The sequence below is a fragment of the Ursus arctos genome, unplaced genomic scaffold (genome assembly GCF_023065955.2).
Source record: "Ursus arctos isolate Adak ecotype North America unplaced genomic scaffold, UrsArc2.0 scaffold_2, whole genome shotgun sequence".
NCBI lineage: Eukaryota > Metazoa > Chordata > Mammalia > Carnivora > Ursidae > Ursus > Ursus arctos.
The window spans coordinates 842,033-864,494 of record NW_026622874.1 but is presented as its reverse complement, the minus strand read 5'-3'; the positions used below and the strand labels follow the sequence as shown (position 1 = coordinate 864,494).

General features: G+C 39.2%; 1 protein-coding gene across 3 annotated transcripts in view; it reads left to right on the top strand.

The window, feature by feature from the left end:
- The window catches only part of RGS7 (regulator of G protein signaling 7), a 580,289-nt gene that overhangs the window by 462,026 nt on the left and 95,801 nt on the right, over positions 1 to 22,462 (top strand). For all 3 annotated transcript variants that reach the window (XM_057315141.1, XM_057315142.1, XM_057315143.1), the window contains 2 exons: positions 11,737 to 11,843; positions 16,522 to 16,573. In XM_057315141.1, coding sequence (XP_057171124.1) covers positions 11,737 to 11,843; positions 16,522 to 16,573 — 159 coding nt within the window. The remainder of the gene's footprint in view (positions 1 to 11,736; positions 11,844 to 16,521; positions 16,574 to 22,462) is intronic.

Sequence of the window (22,462 nt, the reverse complement as noted above, 5' to 3'; positions counted from 1 at the left end):
TTTTGCTTGGGATTGCCATGAATCTGTGCATCAAATTGAAACAAATGGTACCTTAAAAATAGTGAGTGTTCCAGTCCATGAACATGAAATATGTCTCCATTTAAAAAATTTATTTGATTTCTTTTGTCAGTGTTTTCTTATTTTTTTCCCACACAGATCCTGTATCTATTTTGTTAGGTTTATCACTAAGGGAAAGAAAAGTTGAATCGATGCTCTAAGTAAGGACGTCTGGGCTGTGTCTCAGAGCCTGTCTCTGCAGATTTTTAGGTGGAGGTTTGTCCTACAACCTTCGTTGTCAAAATTGCTCCAGGAAAAGTTGATTTTTAGCTTGTTCAGCTTTCCTTGTTGTGAGGATGGAAGTGATCTCTTCTAAGCTCTTTATCATCTCATTTGAAACCAGAAGTCATTGTTTGCTGTTTTAAGCATAATTATTCTACTGCATTGTGAGTTTTGAAGATAGAAACAGAGAGAATGTTATATTCTCTTTTATATCCGTGGAATGAAACCAAGCAGAAAGTGAATAATTATCTGTTAGATGGATAGTAAAATGGATGGATGGATGGGTGGATGAAAGGATGGATGGATGAAGAAATGAAGACTCATGGAATAAATTGCCAAAGCCTGGTATGAATCAGTAGTAGAGAAAAATTTAAAGGAAATACGCAGGGACTATAATTTAAGTAATTATGTAAGATAAGTGTAGGGAACAAATCAAAAATGAAGAATTAGAAAGGAAAGCATTTTCAGGAAAATTGGAGAGAAATTGAAGGACAGCATTCTTCCCACAAATCTAATACTCTTCCATGCCTAGTCTAACCCAGCCTTTCTCAAAGCCTGCACTGGTAACTCTGCATGTATTTTTCTTTCACTCATGCTAGGTATAATAAAGCTGTTAATTTTAGCTAAAATTCAATATGTAGTACAACTCAAATTAATTCAAACTAAAGCAAGACACCATTTATTCCAGCAAATGAAGAATGAGGAAATAAATCCTAATGCCAAGAGGTTCACAAGTTTACAGGGAAACCAATACATTTATAACCTCCTGGTGAGAATTTAAATTATATACATTTTTAGAAATTAAGTTTGTAGTGTATAGTAATGCTTTAAAAATATCTGTAACTTTTGACTCCATTATATTATTTCTAAGAATTTGTTCTATGAAATAATATAGGATTCATGTGTCCATTTTTGCTGATACATTTTTTAGTTGCTTGTAGTATTGCAGAAAATTAAGGCACTGATAAGATAGAAAATCAAAGAAGTAAATAAACAAATGAAAAACAACTAAAAAAAAGTTCCAGCTCACACGGAGCTTACGTTTTCGTTGGAAAAGATTAATAATAAATAGATAAATGTTTCATATGGTAAGTGGTGATGAGTGCTATGAAGAGAAGACAAAGTAGTAAAAGGATATGTAGGGAGTGAATCCTAATTTTTACTAGCTGATGGAAGGAAGTGGGATGTTTAGCTCTCTGGAGGAAGAATGCTGGCATTCCAGGCAGAGAAAACAGGAAATGCAAAGCCTAGAGGCAGGCACATGCCTGGTATGTTGGAGGTACAGCAAGGAGGTCTGTATGCTAGAGCAGGATATGTGAAGGGGTGGGTAATAGGGGAGGAAGACAGAGAAGTAACTGGTGGCCAGATCATGTAGGATTTTCCAAGGCCAAGTCAAGGAATTTGAGCTCTATTCTAAGAAATATGAAAACTTATTGTAAGATTTTACTACGAATGACATGATCTGATTTATATTTTTAATTGAAGAATAATGGACATACAATATTGTATTAATTTCAGGGGTATAACACAGTGATTCAGTATTTATATACATTAGGAAATGCTCACCACAGTAAGTCAAGTGACCATCTGTCACCAAAGGTGTTACAATTGACTATATTCTCTATGGTGAATATAGTTAGAGTGTATATATATAGATGCAGTATATAATATATACAGATACAGTGAATCTGTATCCCTGTATTGTATTCATTTTATAACTGGAAGATTGAACTTCCTAATCCCCTTCACCAATTCCGTCCATCCTCCAACCCCCTCTTCTCTGGTAACCATCACTTTGTTCTCTGTATCTATGAGTCTGTTTCTATTTTGGCTTGTTTGTCCATTTGTTTTGTTTTTTAGGCTCCACACATAAGTGGAATCATTTGGTATTTGTCTTTGTCTGGCTGACTTAATTTCACTTCATGTAATATCCTCTAGGTCCACCCGTGTTATCACACATGGCAAGATCGCTTACTTTTTTGTTCCATTGTGTGTGTGTGAGAGAGAGAGAGAGAGAGAAATCACATTTTCTTTCCTGATTTCTTTGATGGACACTTGGATTGTTTCCATATCGTGGCTGTTGTAAATAATGCTGCTATGAACATAGGGGTGCATATGTCTATTTGAAAGTGGTTTTCTGGTGGTGGTGGTGGTGGTGGTGGTGGTGGTTTCTTCAGATAAATACCTGGAAGTAGAATTGCTGGATTTACATTTTAAAATAATCAATGTGGCCAAGAGCAGGGCATGAATGGAAACTAGTCTGAACGTTATCTCAGTGACTGATGGTGGTGGAGGGACTGTCGATTCTGGGTTTGTAAGGAACAATGATCAGAATGTGCTCCTGGACTGGATGTGATAAGTGAGGGAAAGACAGACATCAAAAACAATTCGAGTGTTCTGGCTTGAGAATTTGAGTGAAAATCACGGACATCTGATACGGGAAAGACTGCAAGAAGAGCAGGTCTGAGATGAAATTCAACCGTTCGGTTTTGTCATGACAAATGCAGGATGTATTCGAGTGGAGATGTCACACAGACTCTTGGAAACACAATGTAGGAATTCAGGGGAGAAGTGGAGCTAGAGATATGTGCAATGACTGTGTTCTAAGAATGTTTATCACTTTGGTGTTTATGACAGTGAAAATTTTAAAAATTCAAATATTCGAAACTAGACGATGTCTAACATGCAGTGAAGCCAGACAAAGTGCTCAAAGTCTGTGCTCTGACTGTTGCCCCATAAACTGCTGTGCCCTCTCCAGCAGGTGCAAGTACGGAAGTGTTGTCCACAAAGATTACAAACCCACTGAGGTTCAGGCATTCCTTATTATTCATGACTACACAGCATCTAGAATTTCTTGATTTGAATTCTGGCAGTAGAGCTGTCTACACACTTTATTAGCAGAAACTCATGAAGCCATATATTTTTAGATTTGATTTTAATCCTTTAAAAACATCTGGTGTTTAAGTTCTGACTTACTGTACGAAAATAGAGACTTTTTTGCCAAGGGTGTTAACCCTTTAATTACCTCATCTGTATTCATGCCTTATTCTCGCCGCTCTGCAATAGTTAGGATTTTTTGTGGCATTTAAAATTAAAATCAGATTCTTGATGGACAGTTGTGCTGTTTTGAGACAGGAAAAAGAACAATTATTTTAATGAATGCATCTCATTTAATTAATTTACCCCCTTTGGTTTCCCAACTTTGATCCTTGCAAAGGGCCATCTCTATTGATTAGCTCTGGGCATGTACCTTAGAATTCAGGTATTCCCAAAGGTGCTTATTTCCAGGTATTGGTTTCCAGTACACACATAAACCAACACGTAGACACAAACATAAGAAAATGAAACTGATAAGTACATGTATTTATGTAAAGTGGCATTTTTATTTTAAAAAGGGACACCAGGTGGGGCGCCTGGGTGGCTCAGTTGGTTGAGCGTTGGACTCTTGATCTGCACTCAGATCTTGATCTCGGGGTTGTGAGTTCAGCCCCTCCCCCATGCCTAGCATTTATTTTAATACATTTAATACCATTTATTTTAATACAAAATAAAATAAAATAAAAATAAAAAGGACGCCAAGTGATAACCGTGATCTAAGTTTTCAGACATCAGTTCTGATGTCCCAAACTTCTCCCCCAGTGGAAGCATTCATTTCTACAAAATACATATTAAAGGAAATTACATCTGGTTTTGTTTAGAAATTTTATAATAACTATGACTATTTGTATGATCAAGGCTATAGCTTTGAAATTAGTCTTCTACTTAATCATGGTTTAAATACATTAATGAATGGTGATTTTTTTTTTTAAGAATGTTGCTTAATCTTTAGGATTGACATTTGGTTTTCAGACCAAATTCATTCATGGCATTTTGTTGTGTGGAGTGAGTTACTGGTAATTCCCATATCATGCCTGCATTTTTACAACTAGCTTTAGAACATATATAAATAGAACACACACATCAAGGCAGTTCCTATTTATTTGGAATCAGTATGACTTTTGCTCTGTGCACACAAAATTCTTTACCATAACAGCCCTAGCTCATCATGAGGATTGAGTTTGAAGCAACTGAAATTCAAATGAAGTGGTGTATTTTATAATGTACATTTTTTTATTTTTGGAGTATTGGCCATGGACATGGCAAGATTATCTGCAGAACGTACAAAAATCAATTTCCCTTTGACACAAAGAGGCGAAAGAAGGGTGGCAGAATTTTTGCTGTGACTTCCAGTGTGAAGGTTGGTTGCACACCATAGAACCAGAGTTGGAAAACGTTTGGCGATCCAGCCCTGCTTTTATGGATGCCGACTCCAAGGTCCAGAAAAATGAGATGATTTACTCAACATATGCAGTCATAGAACTAGTTAGGATCAGAATTCAAATCCCATGACCTGCAGTGGAGCGTGTGTCTCCTTGATACGCGTGTGTGCTTGTTGACTAGCACGTGCTGTTGCTGGTTTGAAGCAGCACATGGTATGGAAACCCCATCTGTCCAGGGGGTTAACTCCATGCCCCACTTTCCTTCCAACTCATTCAGCCAGCTAACTGGTGGAAATTTTGCAGAATGCATGCTGAATTTTAGAGGGAATGTTGCTTTCCATGATAATTTATTACTGCCTTGGCACTTGTGATTGTTACCGTTCCCTTGCACCGTTCTTGGATGAACTCAAAGTGATTTTCTCTCATCTGAATACCATTCTATGCACCTATCACACACAGAAATATAACAGTCTTGTTACGATGCAGTTCATTCTGTACAACGATGGAACTGCCAGTTATATGGGGGGATATACTGTCTGTGAAATGAACATCCTGATATCGTGTAGTTATTATAGAACATAGATTTTTTGAAGAGTTTATTTATTTATTTGAGAGAGAGAGAGAGGAGTGGCAGAGGGAGAGGGAGAATCTCAAGCAGACTCTGCAGTAAGCACAGAGCCTGATCTGGGGCTCGATCTCATGTCCCTGTGATCATGACCTGAGCCCAAATCAAGAGTCAGAAGCTTAGCCCACTGAGCCGCCCAGGAGCCCCTTACATGACATAGATCTTAACCCTTTCTCCACAGCAGTATTGCATAGGTGTCTTTTTAAAATTTATTTACTTTGGCATTGCTCTTCATATTTAAATAATTTCTTCAGGTGTCACACCTGCTGATATTAGGCAACTAGACCATTCTCTGTGTGTCTGATAAGGGCTACTGATTTATGATGGTGCCAATTGTTTTTTCTTAATGGATTTTTTTTTTTTTTTTGAGTACTGAGCTAGTATGCTTCCCTAAGAATTCCTCTGTCTTGTGGGTACTGTCCCTGGGATCCCTCTGTCACCATTATTTCTCAGTACTGTCAGCTCACTGTGTCCTCATCAGTCAGTCCTGCCCACCTCTCTCCTGAGCCAGGAGCTTTCCCAGTGATTTCCGGTGTTGTCAGGTTTTGATTGTAAACCCGGTGTGCAGAAGATATTACCTTTGGAAATCTTTCTCTATCACTATGGTACCAAATCTTTGGGATTTGGGGTAGTGTTCTTTGCTGTCTAAGAAACAATGGAAATATATACCAGCGTGGATTCTTTTTTTATTATTATGTTATGTTAGTCACCATATAGTACATCATTAGTTTTTGATGTAATGTTCCATGCTTCATTGTTTGCATATAACACCCAGTGCACCACGCAATACGTGCCCTCCTTAATACCCATCACCGGGCTAACCCATCCCACTGCCCCCCTCTCCTCTGAAACCCTCAGTCTGTTTCTGGGAGTCCATTGTCTCTCGTGGTTCCTCTCCCCCTCTGTTTTCCCCCCACTTCATTTTTCCCCTTCCTTCTCCTGATGTCCTCCCTACTATTTCTTATGTTCCACATAGAAGTGAAACCATATGATAATTGTCTTCCTCTGCTTGACTTATTTCACTTAGCATTATCTCCTCCAGTTCCATCCATGTCGATGTAAATGGTTGGTATTCATCCTTTCTGATGGCTGAGTTATGTTCCATTGTATATATGGACCACATCTTCTTAATCCGGTCAACTGTTGAAGGACATCTCGGTTCCTTCCACAGTTTGGCTATTGTGGACAATGCTGCGATGAACATTGGGGTGCATATGGCCCTTCTCTTCACTACGTCTGTATCTTTGGGGTAAATACCCAGTAGTGCAATTGCTGCATCATAGGGTAGCTCTATGTTTAACTTTTTGAGGGACCTCCACACTGTTTTCCAGAGTGGCTGTACCAACTTGCATTCCCACCGACAGTGTAAGAGGGATCCCCTTTCTCCATATCCTCCCAACACTGGTTGTTTCCTGACTTGTTAATTTTTGCCGTTCTAACTGGCGTCAGGTGGGACCTCAGTCCAGAGCAGACTCATCATCTGCACACAAAAGACCCCCAGTCTGACCACCTGGAGAACTTAAAAGATGTTGAGCTGTAAGTGTTGTGCGTGACCTCGTTGCCTTAGCACTGGACTAAACTAGACTAAGTGCCACTGAGAGGGTCCTTTTGTAAGTATCAACTAACTGATAATAACTTAAGTTTTGGAGCACTTCCATGTCGAGGGCCTTATTTTAAGCACCCTGCACACATTATCTCAGTTGAACCTCACAGCAGAACTTTGACATCAGTGTTTTATTATCGTCATTTTGCGGATGAGAACCCTGAGGCCCAGGGAGTGCAAGTGTGATTCTGTTGCCGAATCACACAGCCAGCAAGTGAGGGAGTCTGTTGCCTAATCACACAGCCAGCAAGTGAGGGAGTCAGGATTTGAACCTAGGCAGCTGGCTTACACAGCCTGGCCCCTTCGCCTCTGTACGCTGCTCCTTTGTTTGGAAATATTATTTACTTGTCTTAATTACCTAGTGTGTTCTCCAAAATTGATGTAAACTATGCCTGTTTTTATTTCTTCCAAATAGAACCTATTTTATCTTATCTATTCTCTATCGCCATGTTACTCACTTCTGCGTCCTGATTGTGATTGCTAAAAAGCAAGCGGCACCTGATTTTTCTACTTGGAAATGGCGCTTTAAAGAAGAAAAGAAAAAAAAAAGATGAAAGCCCAGATACTTACTTCCTTCATTAACTCCTAACCATTGCGAAGATGGACTTACCTCAGAAATTCCTAAATATAGTAATAGTTTATTTTTATTGGCCTTGGAGGATAAAATGTGCTGCATATTTGATTTTTTCCACATGACTAATCTTACCTTTTCAAGTGCCAATTCTAAAAAAAAAAAAAAGTTAGAGTATTTTGAAGTACTTCTAAAGTGACCACTTCCCTGTCTTCTTAAACAGAGAGTCTTGAGCTCAACGACATCTTTATGACACAGGGTCATCCCGATGAATGCCTGTTGTTTTACTGTGTAGTAACTTACCTCTGTCTGTCGGCTTTTTAGCTTTTTCTCTCCCTCATATCATATCACCAGCTGTCATTTTTTTTCTGTTTTGAATGGATTTCCTTCTAAAATATTTCTCTCCACACACTAATCGTATTTAACCACATCAAGGATGCCATGTGCTAATAATGAAACAGTCCCATTTGCTAATATATACACAGAAAATAAAAATAAATACTGTATGATAGGAATAAAAACATAATTTAATGAGATTTTTTCATTATTATTATTTTCTTGACTCAGAGGCATTTTTCCATCCCTTCAAAATTCTGGACTGTATTTGGGAGGGGTTGAGACTGCCAAGAATTGGACCTCAGGATAAGGAAAATGTTATGGAGTTTTGAAAATATGTTGTAGGTATAGAACTGAGTCTAGAAATCTAGCACTGAACACCACAAGCCTATTTTATGGTATGCTTTTCATCCTATTAACTTTCTCAAGTAGTTGTGATTCAAAAGTAAATTATGTTATGCAGAATTCTCTTTGCTTTTAAAGGATTTTGATAATTCTGTCGCTCCTGGGCTTGGGGTGAGGTAATGGGGTGAATCCGTCAACCTTGACAAAGCCACGCGACGCTGTTCACACAGTGACAGTTGTTTGGAGATGGGTTTTTATTTCCCAGTTTGTTCGTGGCTGGACTATCGAAAAGAAAAACAAAATGGAATTTTATGTAGGTTTGTTGTTGAACTTTATTTAGCTGTGTGAGTGACGCGAATAACACATGTACAAGATTAATTAGTGATTATTTTGCTGAGAAGCGTAATGTGGGGGAGCCATCTGGCGTGTCCTTACTGGGAAAGGCGATCTTGATGGATTACTCATTAAACTCTTCCAACACTTTGTTCCAAGACTGTCAGCAGTCCTCTGGATTCTTATTAGGTTAAGGCTGTGCTGGGATCCGGAAGCAGAGGGACCGTGGGGAAGCCTCGCTCCATCTTTATCACCAGCAATAAACAGGTCGGCCTTGAGAACACGACCCCTGCCCACTCTCAGATCTCCCAGTGGTGTGTGTGCCATTAGTCTCACTACCGCCTTTCCCCAAAATAGCATACTGACCACAGCCCCACCTCACACTGTATAAACGTATCTTGAAACAAGATTATGAACATCTGCATGATCTTGGAAGAGCTCAGAAAGCTGCTCATTATCACAGCACAAAATAACGAGTTTGGCCTTTTCTCATGCAGCGCTCCGTTTTTCATATTTCTGTTGCATCGTTGATTCATAAACTTACTTATTTACTCGTTCAGCAAATATTGGCTCAATAGGTACTTTTACTCTTGATACGCTAAGTGCCGAACTTACAGTCTGAAATAAAGCAGACAGGGCACCCGACTGCCTGGCTTTGCCTCTGAGCACCGTTCCTGTCCCGGAGCCGCCTTCTCTCGTGGTCCTGGGTCAGTGCCATGACCCTGCGATCCGCTCACGCATGGTCGTGCTACCTGAGGAAAAGCCGACGAATGCACCAGCTCTCTGGAAGCGTGTGCTCGCTCAGAATCAGTGTCTAACGCAGGCAGGAAGGGAAACACGCTTACGTTTATTTGCTTCTGATTTTTCCCTGCAGCTTTGCTCTATTGACTTCCACTCTGTTTTTCTAACCCTCGCCAACCCTTTAGCACCCCTGCCCCCCTGCTTTCTGTTGTTGATTTTATTTTAGTCGCACTCATTCTCATGATTAGAATTCAGAACTCTTCTGCTCTTTCTCTTTCCGGGCCTCTCAGGTTCCCTTTCTTGAATCTGTTCCCTGCACACGTGCTCGTGTGCCATAACTCAATCGCGTTTCTGGAAAGCAGTGCGAATAATATTTTCCGAGGCCACCATTAAAGATGGTTATGACAAGATAGGTGGGCCACCTGACTCTGCGATTCTGAAACGGGTGTAATTAGTGCTGCTCCTGAGAGATTCTCTCACTGTCTCAAGTTTGTAAATAATCCACACACACGCGCACACACACACACGCACACACGCGCACACACACACATGCACACACACGCACACACACACGCACACACACACCAGTACATAAGGGGCTGTTCAGGATGCTATTTAGGACTGCTGATTTCTTGCACTCAGCCTAGTTGAGGCACACTTATGCAAGTGGATTTCCTAACAGTGCTTTGGATAAAAGTGACTTGAGCTCATGTGTGAATAATGAAGCTTACCTGCTACCGTCTATTGAATGTCTCCTGTGCACGGGGCACTATTGCAACTTCTTGACATGTATTCTCGTTGGATTCTCATACCAACCCTGCAAGGTGGGTCTGCTACCTTTATTAATAAATGGGAGAGGCACACAGAGTTTTCGAGTATCTCCAGACGTTTTGTTCTTCCTACAACACCGCACTAGCTCCTGAGTTTCAGCAAGAGTCACAGAACATGGGGGTTTGGAACTGCAAGCAGCACAGGCTTTGAGAAGGTCTTGGCTGTGAGCTAAAAAGGATGCAGACGTGATATATATGTGGTGAAAAAATTGCTCCTTTGTAGCAAAGGAACATTCCAGGCAGGGAGGCACTTAATTGGAAGTGTGGGTGAGGTGGTGGCTGGGACCCTTAGCCACAGTCTTCCGAAGTCATGGCAGAGGGATAATTGACAGTTCTTTCTTATTGACAAGAGCAACACAGTGAGAGGCCGGAAGTAGAAGTTACCAACTGAAGTGTTTACAAGATGCTAGATGACAATTAAAAGGGGCACCATAGCACGTCACGGCAGATAGAATTTAATGATTACTTTATTATCAGCCCACCTAGGCATGGAGGGTGCAGGGCAGGGACAGGTTCTTATGCTCAGCCACACCACAGCAAGCTGCTTCGTGACTCAGCACTGGCTGGAATATCAGAGCTCCCCAGGACTGATAGCAGGAGAACCAGATCCGCACAGTCGTGGACCTACTGTAAGAATTCTAGAGTTAAAGAACCATTTACTTGTCTAAGAAACGCAAATAAATCCATAAGTAAACAGATACAAAACAGATCAATCCACCTAACCTCCCAGTGGACAGAAAAACCATTGTGCTTGGATCCATGCTTTCCAGACTCTGAGTCAGCAAACTTTATATTGTCCCCGCATGAATGCAATAGTAACTCCGTTGACCACATTTTATTAACCATTTTATTGGAAGAAATCGTTGGCTGCTATAAAAGGACCATGAGTATCACAGTATTGTGTTCCAGCCGTTTCTCAGCCTTCTGGAAAAAGTAATCTTTTTATTGTCAAGTAAACCTCTGCATGGTCCCTATCTAGAACACTCCCTATCTAGAACACTGAATATAGAGCAGTAGAAACGAGAGCAGTCCGGACGATCATGGGACTACAGAAGCAGCATAAATGGTTGCTTAGCACTCACTTAATGTGCATAAATGGTTTTGGATGCCGTAACTTTCGCTGATGACCTCATGTAACAGTGATCCATGCCATTAGAAAAATTGCTGATAGTGTTAGATTATCCATTATATAGGCTGGGGGGGTAATGCAAGTGAGAATACTTTTAAAAGTTTAAACTGCAAGGGCGCCTGGGTGGCTCAGTGGGTTAACTGTCTGCCTTCGGCTCAGATCATGATCCCGGGGTCCTGGGGTCGAGCCCCGCATGGGGCTCCCTGCTCAGTGGGGAGCCTCTTTCTCCTTCTGCCTGCTGCTCATGCTCTCTCTCTCTTTCAAATCAATAAAATCTTTTAAAAAAATAGTAAGTTTAAAGTGCCATATAAATGCCAGATATAATTGTTTGTGGAAGACTGTTAATATATAGCAAAATATATCCCATCTATGAAATGACGGAGTCAGATTCTGTGATTTCAGCACAGCCTCCCAGTCTCCACATTCCACAGTGTTACGTTCTCACATGCTGGTCGCCATGCCATGTGGTTGGTCATTGCACAGTTACTACTAGGAACCAGAGCCACCTTAGGACCCTCTGTGAAAGAGCTGGAAAAAGAAAAAAATTCAAAGCCACGTTTTTCAGGATGCCAAGAATTTGGATGCAAGAATGTGCTCAAAAGGGAACAAGATAAAATCCTTTACTCCTGCAAATTAACATTTAAAAAATTTTTTGTATACATTTTTGTTTGTTTTCATGAAACAGTGGAGGCACTCCATTTGGGAACATTAATGGCTGCCCATGGCTACTTCTTTCCAATCTCGGATCACGTCCTCACGCTCAAAGATGATGGCACCTTTTATCGGTTTCAGGTAAGTTTAATGAAAACATTCCTTAACGGTAAAATAGAAGTCTGCATTTTGTTTGTGGATTGTTTTTACAAAAATTTTGAAAATATGACTTATTTTATTTGAATAGTCTAGTTAGAAACTAGTTAATGTTAAACATAGGACAAAAAACAATAAGCAGGGAAAGATAGAATGTGCTTGGTTATGATGATTTGTGAAAGCTAAATTGTGTGAGGATTGAAGTTATGTTTTATATTAAACCTTGAGAAAAATTCAGAGACTGGCTTGCTGGAATTCAGGACAGGGGGGAGTTCTTCATGTGTGAGCTGCATTAGCCGCTGAGAAGGACGCTGAGAAGTGCGACTGAATTGATTACACTCTGGACCCTGTCCAGGATACAAGACTGTCTTCGGTCTAGGCAAATTCTCATGGGAATGCTCGAAACTCCGATGCAGAATTTAGCTAATTATGCAAGCCCTCTGCATGTCAGTGTCTGAGGCTTCCTGCAAGAAGACTGAAGCCTAAGGCATAGGATACTTGGTGTGTGTGTGCTCATCTGAGACAGAACTATACCCTAGATAACCTGTAAACTGAGAAGAGTCGTTTGGGTCATTTTCAATGAGACAGACTCTGAGTTTGGTCCTTGAGCGTGGAGTTGACACTTGAGTTCACGGTGATTTATCTGAAGTACACTCCACATTTCCTTAGGCAGGATAGTTCATTACCCACTGGCTGGTGGATTCTAGCCGATAAAATTAAGGCACATTCGATGCCAGAGTTCAGACTCTAGCTCCAGGTGTTTTCCGAGGATTCTCCCCATTGTCAAACTTGTAGGCATTGGAGCATTCTTCCTCATTTGTTCTAAATATCATTAGATGTTCTATAGCTAAATAAATGGCAAAATAATAACTTGGGGGCCAAAGAACTTGGTTGGACAAACAGAGAAACAAAGAGGGAATGTGTTTTTAAAACATTTAAAGATCTTTGTCTTCCTAGAACCCTCTCAGTGCCACTTCCTCAGGACCTTTGTACCCAAGGCAAATAGTCACAGGACTTTCAGGCACCGAATAGCTAGGAGATAAAGCCGTCTCTTGAAATCATGATACTGACCTAAGTTTTCAAGCAACATAAATTAGTTAAATTAATTCATTTTAAAAGGCTTTAAAATAGAGGAATATTATCCTTTATACAGTTAAAGTAATGGTAGCTTAAAATAGCTTATTAATAAGGTAACTTATGATCCTAAAGGTAACTTTTAATAAATAAAAATTATTAATGATTAGCAAACAAAATATTTATGTATTTGTAACACTTTTTGATTTTCTAAGGGAGTTAGTTTTCTGCTACTGCAGGATTACATTTTCCATATAATCTTCCTTTCTTTGAAAAATTTTCCATATAGAGACTATAAGTAAACTTTGGGCCTAATAAAAATCTCACAAATTCTGAATGAAAGGATTTTTCTTTTTTACAAAAATAACAACTTTTATCTATCTTCACCATCAGTATTACAAATAAAATCATCTCTGTGTAAAAGAACATATCTGTGAGGGAAACATTGGATATGGTCTGTTTATCTCTGGAGAATTATCTAATTTTAAAATTTTTCCTTAAAGCAAACAAGCTCAGACATGGCCCAAAGTCCGTGATCATGTCTTGAGTTAACCTAATTTGCAACCTTTAACTCTGCTCTTGTCGTTCCCAGACTGAAATTAATAGGCGGACAAGGTTTACATGCCTTAGTCCTGGGTCAAAGATGTGCAGAGTTGGGCAAGGGCCACCCTATATTCTGGAGAAAATAGCTACTTTTTTTTTAAAGAGCTTTAGAACAAGACAGGGAATGGGTACATCACTGTTAGGTGCGGACAGAAGGGTAGCAAGTTTTCAATATGCCTGGGTAGATGATAGATAGATAGTCTTTTAAATTACATTAATTAATGTTAAATATTAAATGTTAAATATTTCAATTTCCTAGTCACATTTGAAATAGGATCTAAATGTGCCGTATTTGTAAATCTAATAATCATAGGATCTTAAAACCGAGACTTTAAAAACAAACAAAGGACACTCCAGAAAAATCAAGGATAATTGAATTCCTGCTTTAATGTCTGTGAAGGCATTAATCAGTTTATATTTGAACAGCTCTAATAATAGAAAACATTATTGTTCAAGGTGTCCACTTCCATTGTTGTGTTGGTTCCAAGCAGCAGAAAGTTCTTTATTCCATTGAGCTGAAATTCAACTCCCTGGGAGGATTTTAAAAATCATGAATTAAAATGGGAAACTTGCAATATCACGTTTTCTATTCCTCCAGTGAATGACTGAGACTCTAACCATCATTAGGAATCTGAAGAAGCTTCAGGGCATGAGTTTGAGACAAACAGAACTCTTCATTTAATCTCATTGATATGCCGCAGGATGTAAATTTGTCTCAATTTCTCAGCACATTTTAAATCATGTCATTTCTGTATTTATTGTAAACTTGCAATTGTCTAATTATCCTCTCTTAGCTAGCTGGAATTGAGATCTGATGTGACTCGCCAGGTCCCTTTCACGACTTTCATTACATTAGCATATGTGCCAAAGATTATTGAGTAATGGCTGAATCAGCGTTATCTTGGGTGAAGAAGCCAACTGTGAAAAGAAAAGAGAAACTCAGACATTAAAATGTCCTGAAGTCTACTTGAACTTTAAAAGTAAATTTTTAGATTTCAACAGATTATAAGCATTTGTAATTCTTTAAATTCTTTTTTACTATACATTTATATACTTTTCCTAGAAAAAAATCTTGCCATATTTGTGAAGAACGTTGGTTTTATGGCATTTCCTCATAATATCACAGCATAAAATAGCTTCATTCTTTTATTTTTAGTCAGGAAATTCTCACTAAAGTAAATGATAGAAGAATGAAGAAAAATTGTAAGAATGCAGCTAAGAACATTCCTTGTGGCTTTGAGAAAAAAGTATGTGTCTGACCAGTCTGACTAGAATAGATATTTTAAAAGTTAGATAGATATGTGTACACACACACACACACATACTCCTCACAAAATAAAGGGAATAATGCTTTTGAGACGTGTCTCAAAAACTAGCAGCCCACAAGATCTTAACTATTTTGTCCCCTGTGGTTCCCCCAGATCTTAACCCAATTTTACCCTCAAGCTCTATTTCCCAAGGAGTCAAGTGGGATTCACGTGAGGATGGGGCCATAAATATCCTTGATGTCTTCCTTTGTCTAGTGTTTCAACTCTCCCCACCCCACCGAAATTCCTGTTGTCATTCTGTTCACGCGGGTAGCATCAGTGGATTTCTTTAGTCTCCTGCAGCAATTCCCAAGAATGAGTAGAGGGTAAATCAAGATCCCTGATGTCCTGCAGTTTGAAAAGGCTCTCCCTCAGAGGTTCAAACAGTTCTCCCCATTATCCTTTCCCCCTCCTTGAGAGTCCCTCTTCCGGAGGGAGAATTATCACACAGTTAATCGGAGATTACCTCAACTATGCTCATTACACAGGGGTAGCTACTAGGTATAGTGAAGCCCACAAGCTTGATGTCTGCACTCACTGTTTCATTGAGTCCAAGTCGTCATCAGAGTTTGCGGGAGTAGACGGATGGTCTACTCGCTGGTACAGTGGTCTGGAGCACGTGTGTCTGATGGGGCTAGAGAACCCCTAGGAGAAAATACAAATGTTAACAGAAACAGGGTTTTCCTGATCAGAGAGTTTCTTTGTAGTTTTGTCTGTTAGTTTCTAGAATTTCACAGAGTGAAATTTCTTTTTTTTTTTTTAATGATTTTTTATTATATTATGTTAGTCACCATACAAGTACATCCCCGGTTTCCGATGTAAGGCTCGATGATTCATTAGTTGGCGTATAACACCCAGTGCACCATGCAATACGTGCCCTCCTTACTACCCATCACCAGCCTATCCCATTCCCCCACCCCCCTCCCCTCTGAGGCCCTCAGTTTGTTTCTCAGAGTCCATAGTCTCTCATGTTCACAGAGTGAAATTTCTGTCAATTGTTGATCACATCAATCAATTAAAATTGATTAAATTAACACAATTAAAATCAAGTAAAATTAGTTTTTAAAAAATCACCTTTGGTTTCTGCAGTTTAAAAATTTAAAGTAATACGTGTTTTTATGGAGAAATACTTCTTTTTAAAATGAGATAGAAAAGTTGTTTAAATTTAGCTGGATAATGCTCAGAGCTGCGTTATCGGATTAACAAAGGCAGACGAATGATCGCCAGATTTTAGGGAAATTTGATGGTTGAGCATGGGATCTACAGAAGGCAATAATGAGATGTTTGAATCATAGAAAACAATTTGTAGATTTAAATATATTTCATCCTGTCTTGCTGAATTTAATAGTCTGCTTTCAGTCTTTGTGGGTTAACACTTTTTTTGAATGATGCAATCAGACCTCATACCTGCGTCACTTGACATAAAATTGCAGCAAAGGTATGATGTTTTAAGTACCTGGTGGTGCTGCACACATTTGGAGACTAAACAATTGCTCAGCAAAGTAAGTGTGGAAGAAAAGCCTTACGATGCCTCTTTGGGTACTTTTCCTGGATTACAAAACATACACCGTCAACAAACTATTCTGGATAATCGCTGTAGATGAACACAAGTCATAAACCAAGAACTCTCTTCTTGTTGTGTGTGTTTAACCTGAGTTCCGCTTCTTTGTATTCCACAGACACCCTATTTTTGGCCATCAAATTGTTGGGAGCCGGAAAACACGGACTATGGTCAGTGCAATATCTCCTCTGTTTACTACGGCAGCCGATATGCATAGATGAGCACGTGCGCACATTTTATCGCTTTGTAACTGAGAAAAGAAAGCCACAGCTATCAGTGTGGGACCAATATTTCTAACATTGAATTTGTGGATGGCTTTGTTTGGAAAGGGTCAGGCACAAACCTGGTGGCAACTTTTTCCAGGGTATAGTGTCCCAAGCAATTATTAAAAAAAGAAGAAGAAATTTCTTCTGAATAGGTTAAAGAGCTATAAACAAGCTTAAAGAAGTTTTTAATATTATTTCCATAGCACCTTGGTCCACTAGAAAGAGTAACAAAAGGGCTCAAAGTTCCAGTGTTCTACTTTATTCTGCCACGTAGCTCTGTGATTTGTGGTAAATCCCTTGACTTTCTGGTGCTCCATTTTTCTCACTGTTATTTCAGGGACCCTAGGATTCCATAAGCAGAAGGTATATTAAACATGGAGAGGCAAGCAAAAGAAAAGATGTAATAGGAGTCTTAACTGTACTAAATCAAGTTTAGTGAACTTAGAATGAACTTCGCTCAACAACCGTGATTTTAGTTAAGCCCTTCAAGGAAGTAGACCCCTAACGAGAACCCATGTTTTCCTATCTTCCTGAAGGCTATGGTTTTCAAAGTAAGACTGAATGGTTTTAAAATGTCATGTCTACGAATATTTATTGAGGATTTTTTCCTATGCCAAGTGCTGTTGTGGTGCAGGACTAACAAGGTGACTCTGGCTCTATCCACATGGTTGGGTAACTCATAGTCTAGATGAGAAGAAAGAATGATACGGAAGGAGTTCCTGTAGGGAGCTGAGTGACTGTTAACAGTGATGTGTGCAAAATTATGTACAAGTTTAAAATAATGAAAGATCGGCCTTACTCGGGGCATTGTAGAATTATTTCACAGAGGAACTGAGAGCCATTTAAGTTGGATCTTGAAGGAGGAGGGGATATTGGTCAGGAGACAACGCAGCGAACGCATTTGACGCAGCGGGCCACCATACGCAAGGACAAGGAGAAGCTCTGTAGCAGTCTGGCTTTCTTTGGCACTGCTCTTGGAGAGACATCTTTGTAAGAAGACTGTAGAAAAAACCATGAAAACCTATGGAGCCATCCTTCATTTCTGTCCTTTCAGAATCTCGAATTTAGTAGTTCATCCAGGATTGATCAGGTGCCAAATATTCAAACTAACATAGAAAACAACCAAAACACCAGAATACTTATAAATTGAGAGAATATTCCCATCGTGAGAATGCTGATGTATTCATTCAGGGCATATCCTTCAAAGAATACCTTAGAGAAAGAAGGTATTTTTTAAAAACAACTGCTGATTTATGGAGTCTGAGCTGGAGAACTTTGTGGAGATTTTGCCCAACCTGGGACGTTGCCTGAGAATTTGGAATTCTCGTGGAGGAAACACTTGGACGGCTTGGGAGGAACTGCTGGGGAAAGACCCACATGCTGGCGGGGCAGACAGATCTGACTCAACTGCTGTCACAGCCTCCTGCCAGCTGGGTGACTTTGGGTGCGACACGTAACATTTCTGAGACCCAGTGTGCTCACTTTTCAAGCAGAATAATAATACCGACTTTCTTCAGTTGTCAAAATAACCCAAATGAATGAATCCAAAGTAATGGTTTTGCTTCTCTCCTAGTCCGTAAGTCAGACTGTCACATCAAAGCAAAAGTGTTTCGTGCTCCTTCCTCATTACTGCCTGGCATATATCGCCTCTGTTCCTTGCAGAAAAGCAAATTCTTACTCTCAGTGTTTTCTCTAGACATCTTTTGTGTTTCTCACGAATGTGTCGGTGTTCACAGTCGCAGCTCACGTCTCCTTTCACAGCACATCGATGTTCCCGTGCTAAGCCCGAGGAAGTGGCACGGCCTACACAGCAAATCAGTTACAGAACAACCCCCAGAGTCAGTCGTCTCAAAATGATTAATGCCATTCAGTTTCACAGTAGCTCCTACTGGGTCCATTTCAGAGAGGGTCACCTTCTATTTCACACCCAAAGCTGGAGTGCCTGCAATTTGTTAACTAACCATAGATAGAGACTTTAATTATTATATTTGGTTTTTCCCCCTGGATAAACATATACCTGCTTGTGTCTAGCTTGCTTGGATTATCTACAAGCGGAGAATAAAATAATTATTCGTTGGAGATTATAAAAAAAAAAGACGGGACGTAGGTAATAATGATCCCAGACACGATACCACTCCTGCAGGTGAGGTTGATGCTGTGTCTTCTGTAATTTTTCTTTTTAGGCACGAATAAATCACAGCAAAAATACAAATTACCCAACTTTGAATTTCCTACCACGATGTGTTTAAAGAACGCTGTCATGAAATGTGGATCCCTGTTTGCAAAGATGATATCGATGATGTGATGCTGTTGGGCTGTGGAGCCCCAACCCAGCGATTACTTAGGCATCGTTTCTAAGAGAGCCTGGGGGCAGGCAGGAGTTTCATGCTTAAAGCAGGCTTAAAGAAGGTTTCCTTTCCCTGTATTAGGATCCCAAACTCTGTTTCCATCCCCAGTTTGAACTTACCAAGTAGGTTCCACAGAACATAAACCTTTACAGGTCAGTTTACATGGAGAAACACTTCTCCATGCCTGCCTTGGTCTTGTAGAAAAATAGAAGACACTGACCATATTTAGCGCCCAAGACAAGCCCATATGGACTGCAGGGCTGCAGATCTAGGAACACCGTTCTTTGAAAATCAAGTGAGGTGAGATTTCTTTGTATTTCTCACCCAAGTACAAAAACCATTCCAATCCAAGCCAATTAAAATGGAGCCAGGAATGGCCTTCCCCAGGTGTCCCTGCATCAGGAATGATCTAGCACAAAGGGCTGTCAGTGAGGGCTGGAGGACAAGCATGGAGTAGCTCCAGAGAACTGTCTGAAGAAGCAGACACAGTAGCACTGTTGCAGACTGAGACAGAAGCCATGACGGGATGTTGACTGCTGTCTCGGCACACGTTGCACACTGAGGTTCCTATGAATGGGCACACACTCAGCGTCTTCAGGCAGTCCCCTTTTGAGGGTGGCGTCTCCAATGTTCAAGTAGTACTAGAACCCCAAGAAATCAAGATTTCCAATAAAGACAGGAGCTGACTCTGTATTGGCATGACTCACCCACCACATCCTAGCCCTTTTGGAGCCTGTCTTATTTAGTATTTCTAGATTTTGTTCAAAATTTTTTGCATTAATTTTTATTCTTCTAATATTATTTTTTTTCCTGATTGCTGAGTTTTTTGTCACTCCCTTAACTCCTGCCCCCTAGGGAAGTAACTTACTCGTGTCATACCTAGTGGTAATGCAACTGAGACCAACACATGACAGTTGCAGACAGACCTTTTAACAATGGAAATTATTGAGAACTTTCCATTAAATTGTAGGACGATGATTTGTGCCTCAGAAAATACCCAACCAAAGGTCTGTGTTTTCTCCAGAATGGTGTGAAGACTTACAGGACTGTGAAGAGAGAATGTACTTATTGACCCCCCTAAGAACTAGACAACACTAAATTCCACTTCTCAAAAACCATGCTCAAATAATAGTAAAAAGAAACAGAGGAGTCATACACTTTTCATAGAAATAATAAGAGGTCAGCAAAAAGAAAGTGTTCTAGTTGGTGAATCACAGCAATTAATTTTATGCTGATATAAATAATCAGAACAGCTTTGATATAAATAGTAATTTTTCCTTCAGGGACAGATTTTAAGTGGGTCAGTTAACACTGATAGAAAGATTCCTATATCAAAAGTTCCATGTTTTAGGGAAGAATTTATGATTAATTAGAGAGATCAAATACACAACGAACCAATTTAAAAGAACTGTGAAGTAAATGCAGAAACAAAACCAAATAGCATATATGTCCTCAGAACTTGGGTGGCTGACAAAGTAACAGAGCCTTAAATTATTGTATATTGATGCAGTGATAATTCTGTAATGTGTAATATTTAAAAATGGAGAATTCAAGGTGCTGGGGAAAATGAAAGAACTTCACTTTTCTAAAAGTAGGCATTGCTTATTTCTTGACCTAAAACATTGCAAAGCTTTCCAGTGAACCCATCCCATTAATGAAATTGTAGAGGGTATCATTTCTTCCTTAAATGTTTGGTAGAATTCACCAGTGAAAACATCTTAGCTTGGTGCTTTCTGTTTTGGTAGGTTATCAATTATTGGTTCAATTTATTTAATAGATATAAGCCTATTTAGATTATCTTTTTCTCTTTGTGTGACTTTTGGTATATTGTGTCTTTCAAAAAATCGGTGTATTTTATGTAGGTTATCAAATTTGTAGACTAGGGTTGTTCTTAATATTCCTTTGCTATATTTTCGAAGTCCGTGTACCGGTAGTGATAGCCCTGTTTTTCATCTATTACATTCGTAATCTGTGTCTTCTTGGTTTTCTTCATTAGCTTGACTAGAGGTTTATCAATATTGATCTCTTCAAAGAACCAGCTTTTGGTTTTGTTGAATTTCCTTATTGGTTTCCTGTTTTCAAGTTGATTGATTAATGCTGTAATTTTTTTAGTAGTTCTTTTCTTCTGCTTGCTTTGGATTTAATTTGCTCTTTTTTTTTTTTTTTTCATTTCCTATGTTGGAAGTTCAGTTTATTGGTTTTAGATCTTTTCTTAAATATATGCGTTCAATGCTATTAACATTCCTCTAAGCACAGCTTTCACTGCATTACAGATTATGATAACTTGTATTTTTATTGTCCTTTAGTGAAAATATTTTTTTAATGTCTCAAGATTTATTTGGCAATATGTTGTTTACAAGTGTGTTGTTTGATTGCAAGCGCTTGAGGGCTTCCTAGCGATCTTTCTGTTATTGATTTCTGGTTTGATTTCATTGTTGTCTGAGAGCATGCTTTATAAGATTTCTGTGTTTGAAATTAATTAGAATATGTTCTATGGCCTGGAACGTGGTCTATTTTGGTGCTACATGTCCCATGGGAACCTGAGAAGATTGTTCTGCTGTTGGATGGAGTATTGTATCAATGTCCATTCGGTCCAGTTGATTGATGGTTCTCTTCTGTTCAGCTTGTCTTGACCAATGTTTTGGGCACTGGAGCTGTCAACCAGACAGATGCATGTTGAAGTCTTTAATCATAATAGTATTTGCCTCCTTCTCCTTGAAGTATCTCAGTTTTGCCTCAAGCATTTTGATGCTTTGTTATTACGTGCATAAACATGGATTTTTATGTCTTCATGAAGAATTAGTCCCTTTATCATTATACAATGTCCCTGTTTATTCTTTTACTTTTTAGTCTTTCTGAGGCCGTCTTTGAAATTAATTTAGCTACTCTAGGTTTTTTTTTTTTTAACAGTGTTAACATGGCAAGTTTTTATCCTTCCTTTTATTTGTAATTTATCTGCATCTTTATTTTTAAGTGGGTTTTTTATAGACGGCATATAGTTAGGTCCTATTTTTTTGTCTACTCTCTGAGTCTTTGTCTTTTAATTGGCATATTTAGACCATTCACATTTGAAGTGATTATTAGTATAGTTGGTTAATATCTATCCTATTTGTAACTATTTTCTATTTATATCCCTTTTTCTTTGTTTTTTCTTTGTTTTGTTTTGTTTTTTGCTTCTATCCGTTTTCTACTGTTTCTGGCTTTAATTGAGCATTTCATATGATTCCATTTTCTCATGTCTCTTAGTATATCAGTTATACTACTTTTTTTTTTTTTTTTAAGATTTTATGTATTTACTTGACAGAGAGACAGCACAGCAGGGGGAGCAGCAGACAGAGGGAGAGGGAGAAGCAGGTTTACCCAGAGCAGGGAGCCTGATGTGGGGCTTGATCCCAGGACCCCAGGGTCATGACCTGAGCCAAAGCCAGATGCTTACTGACTGAGC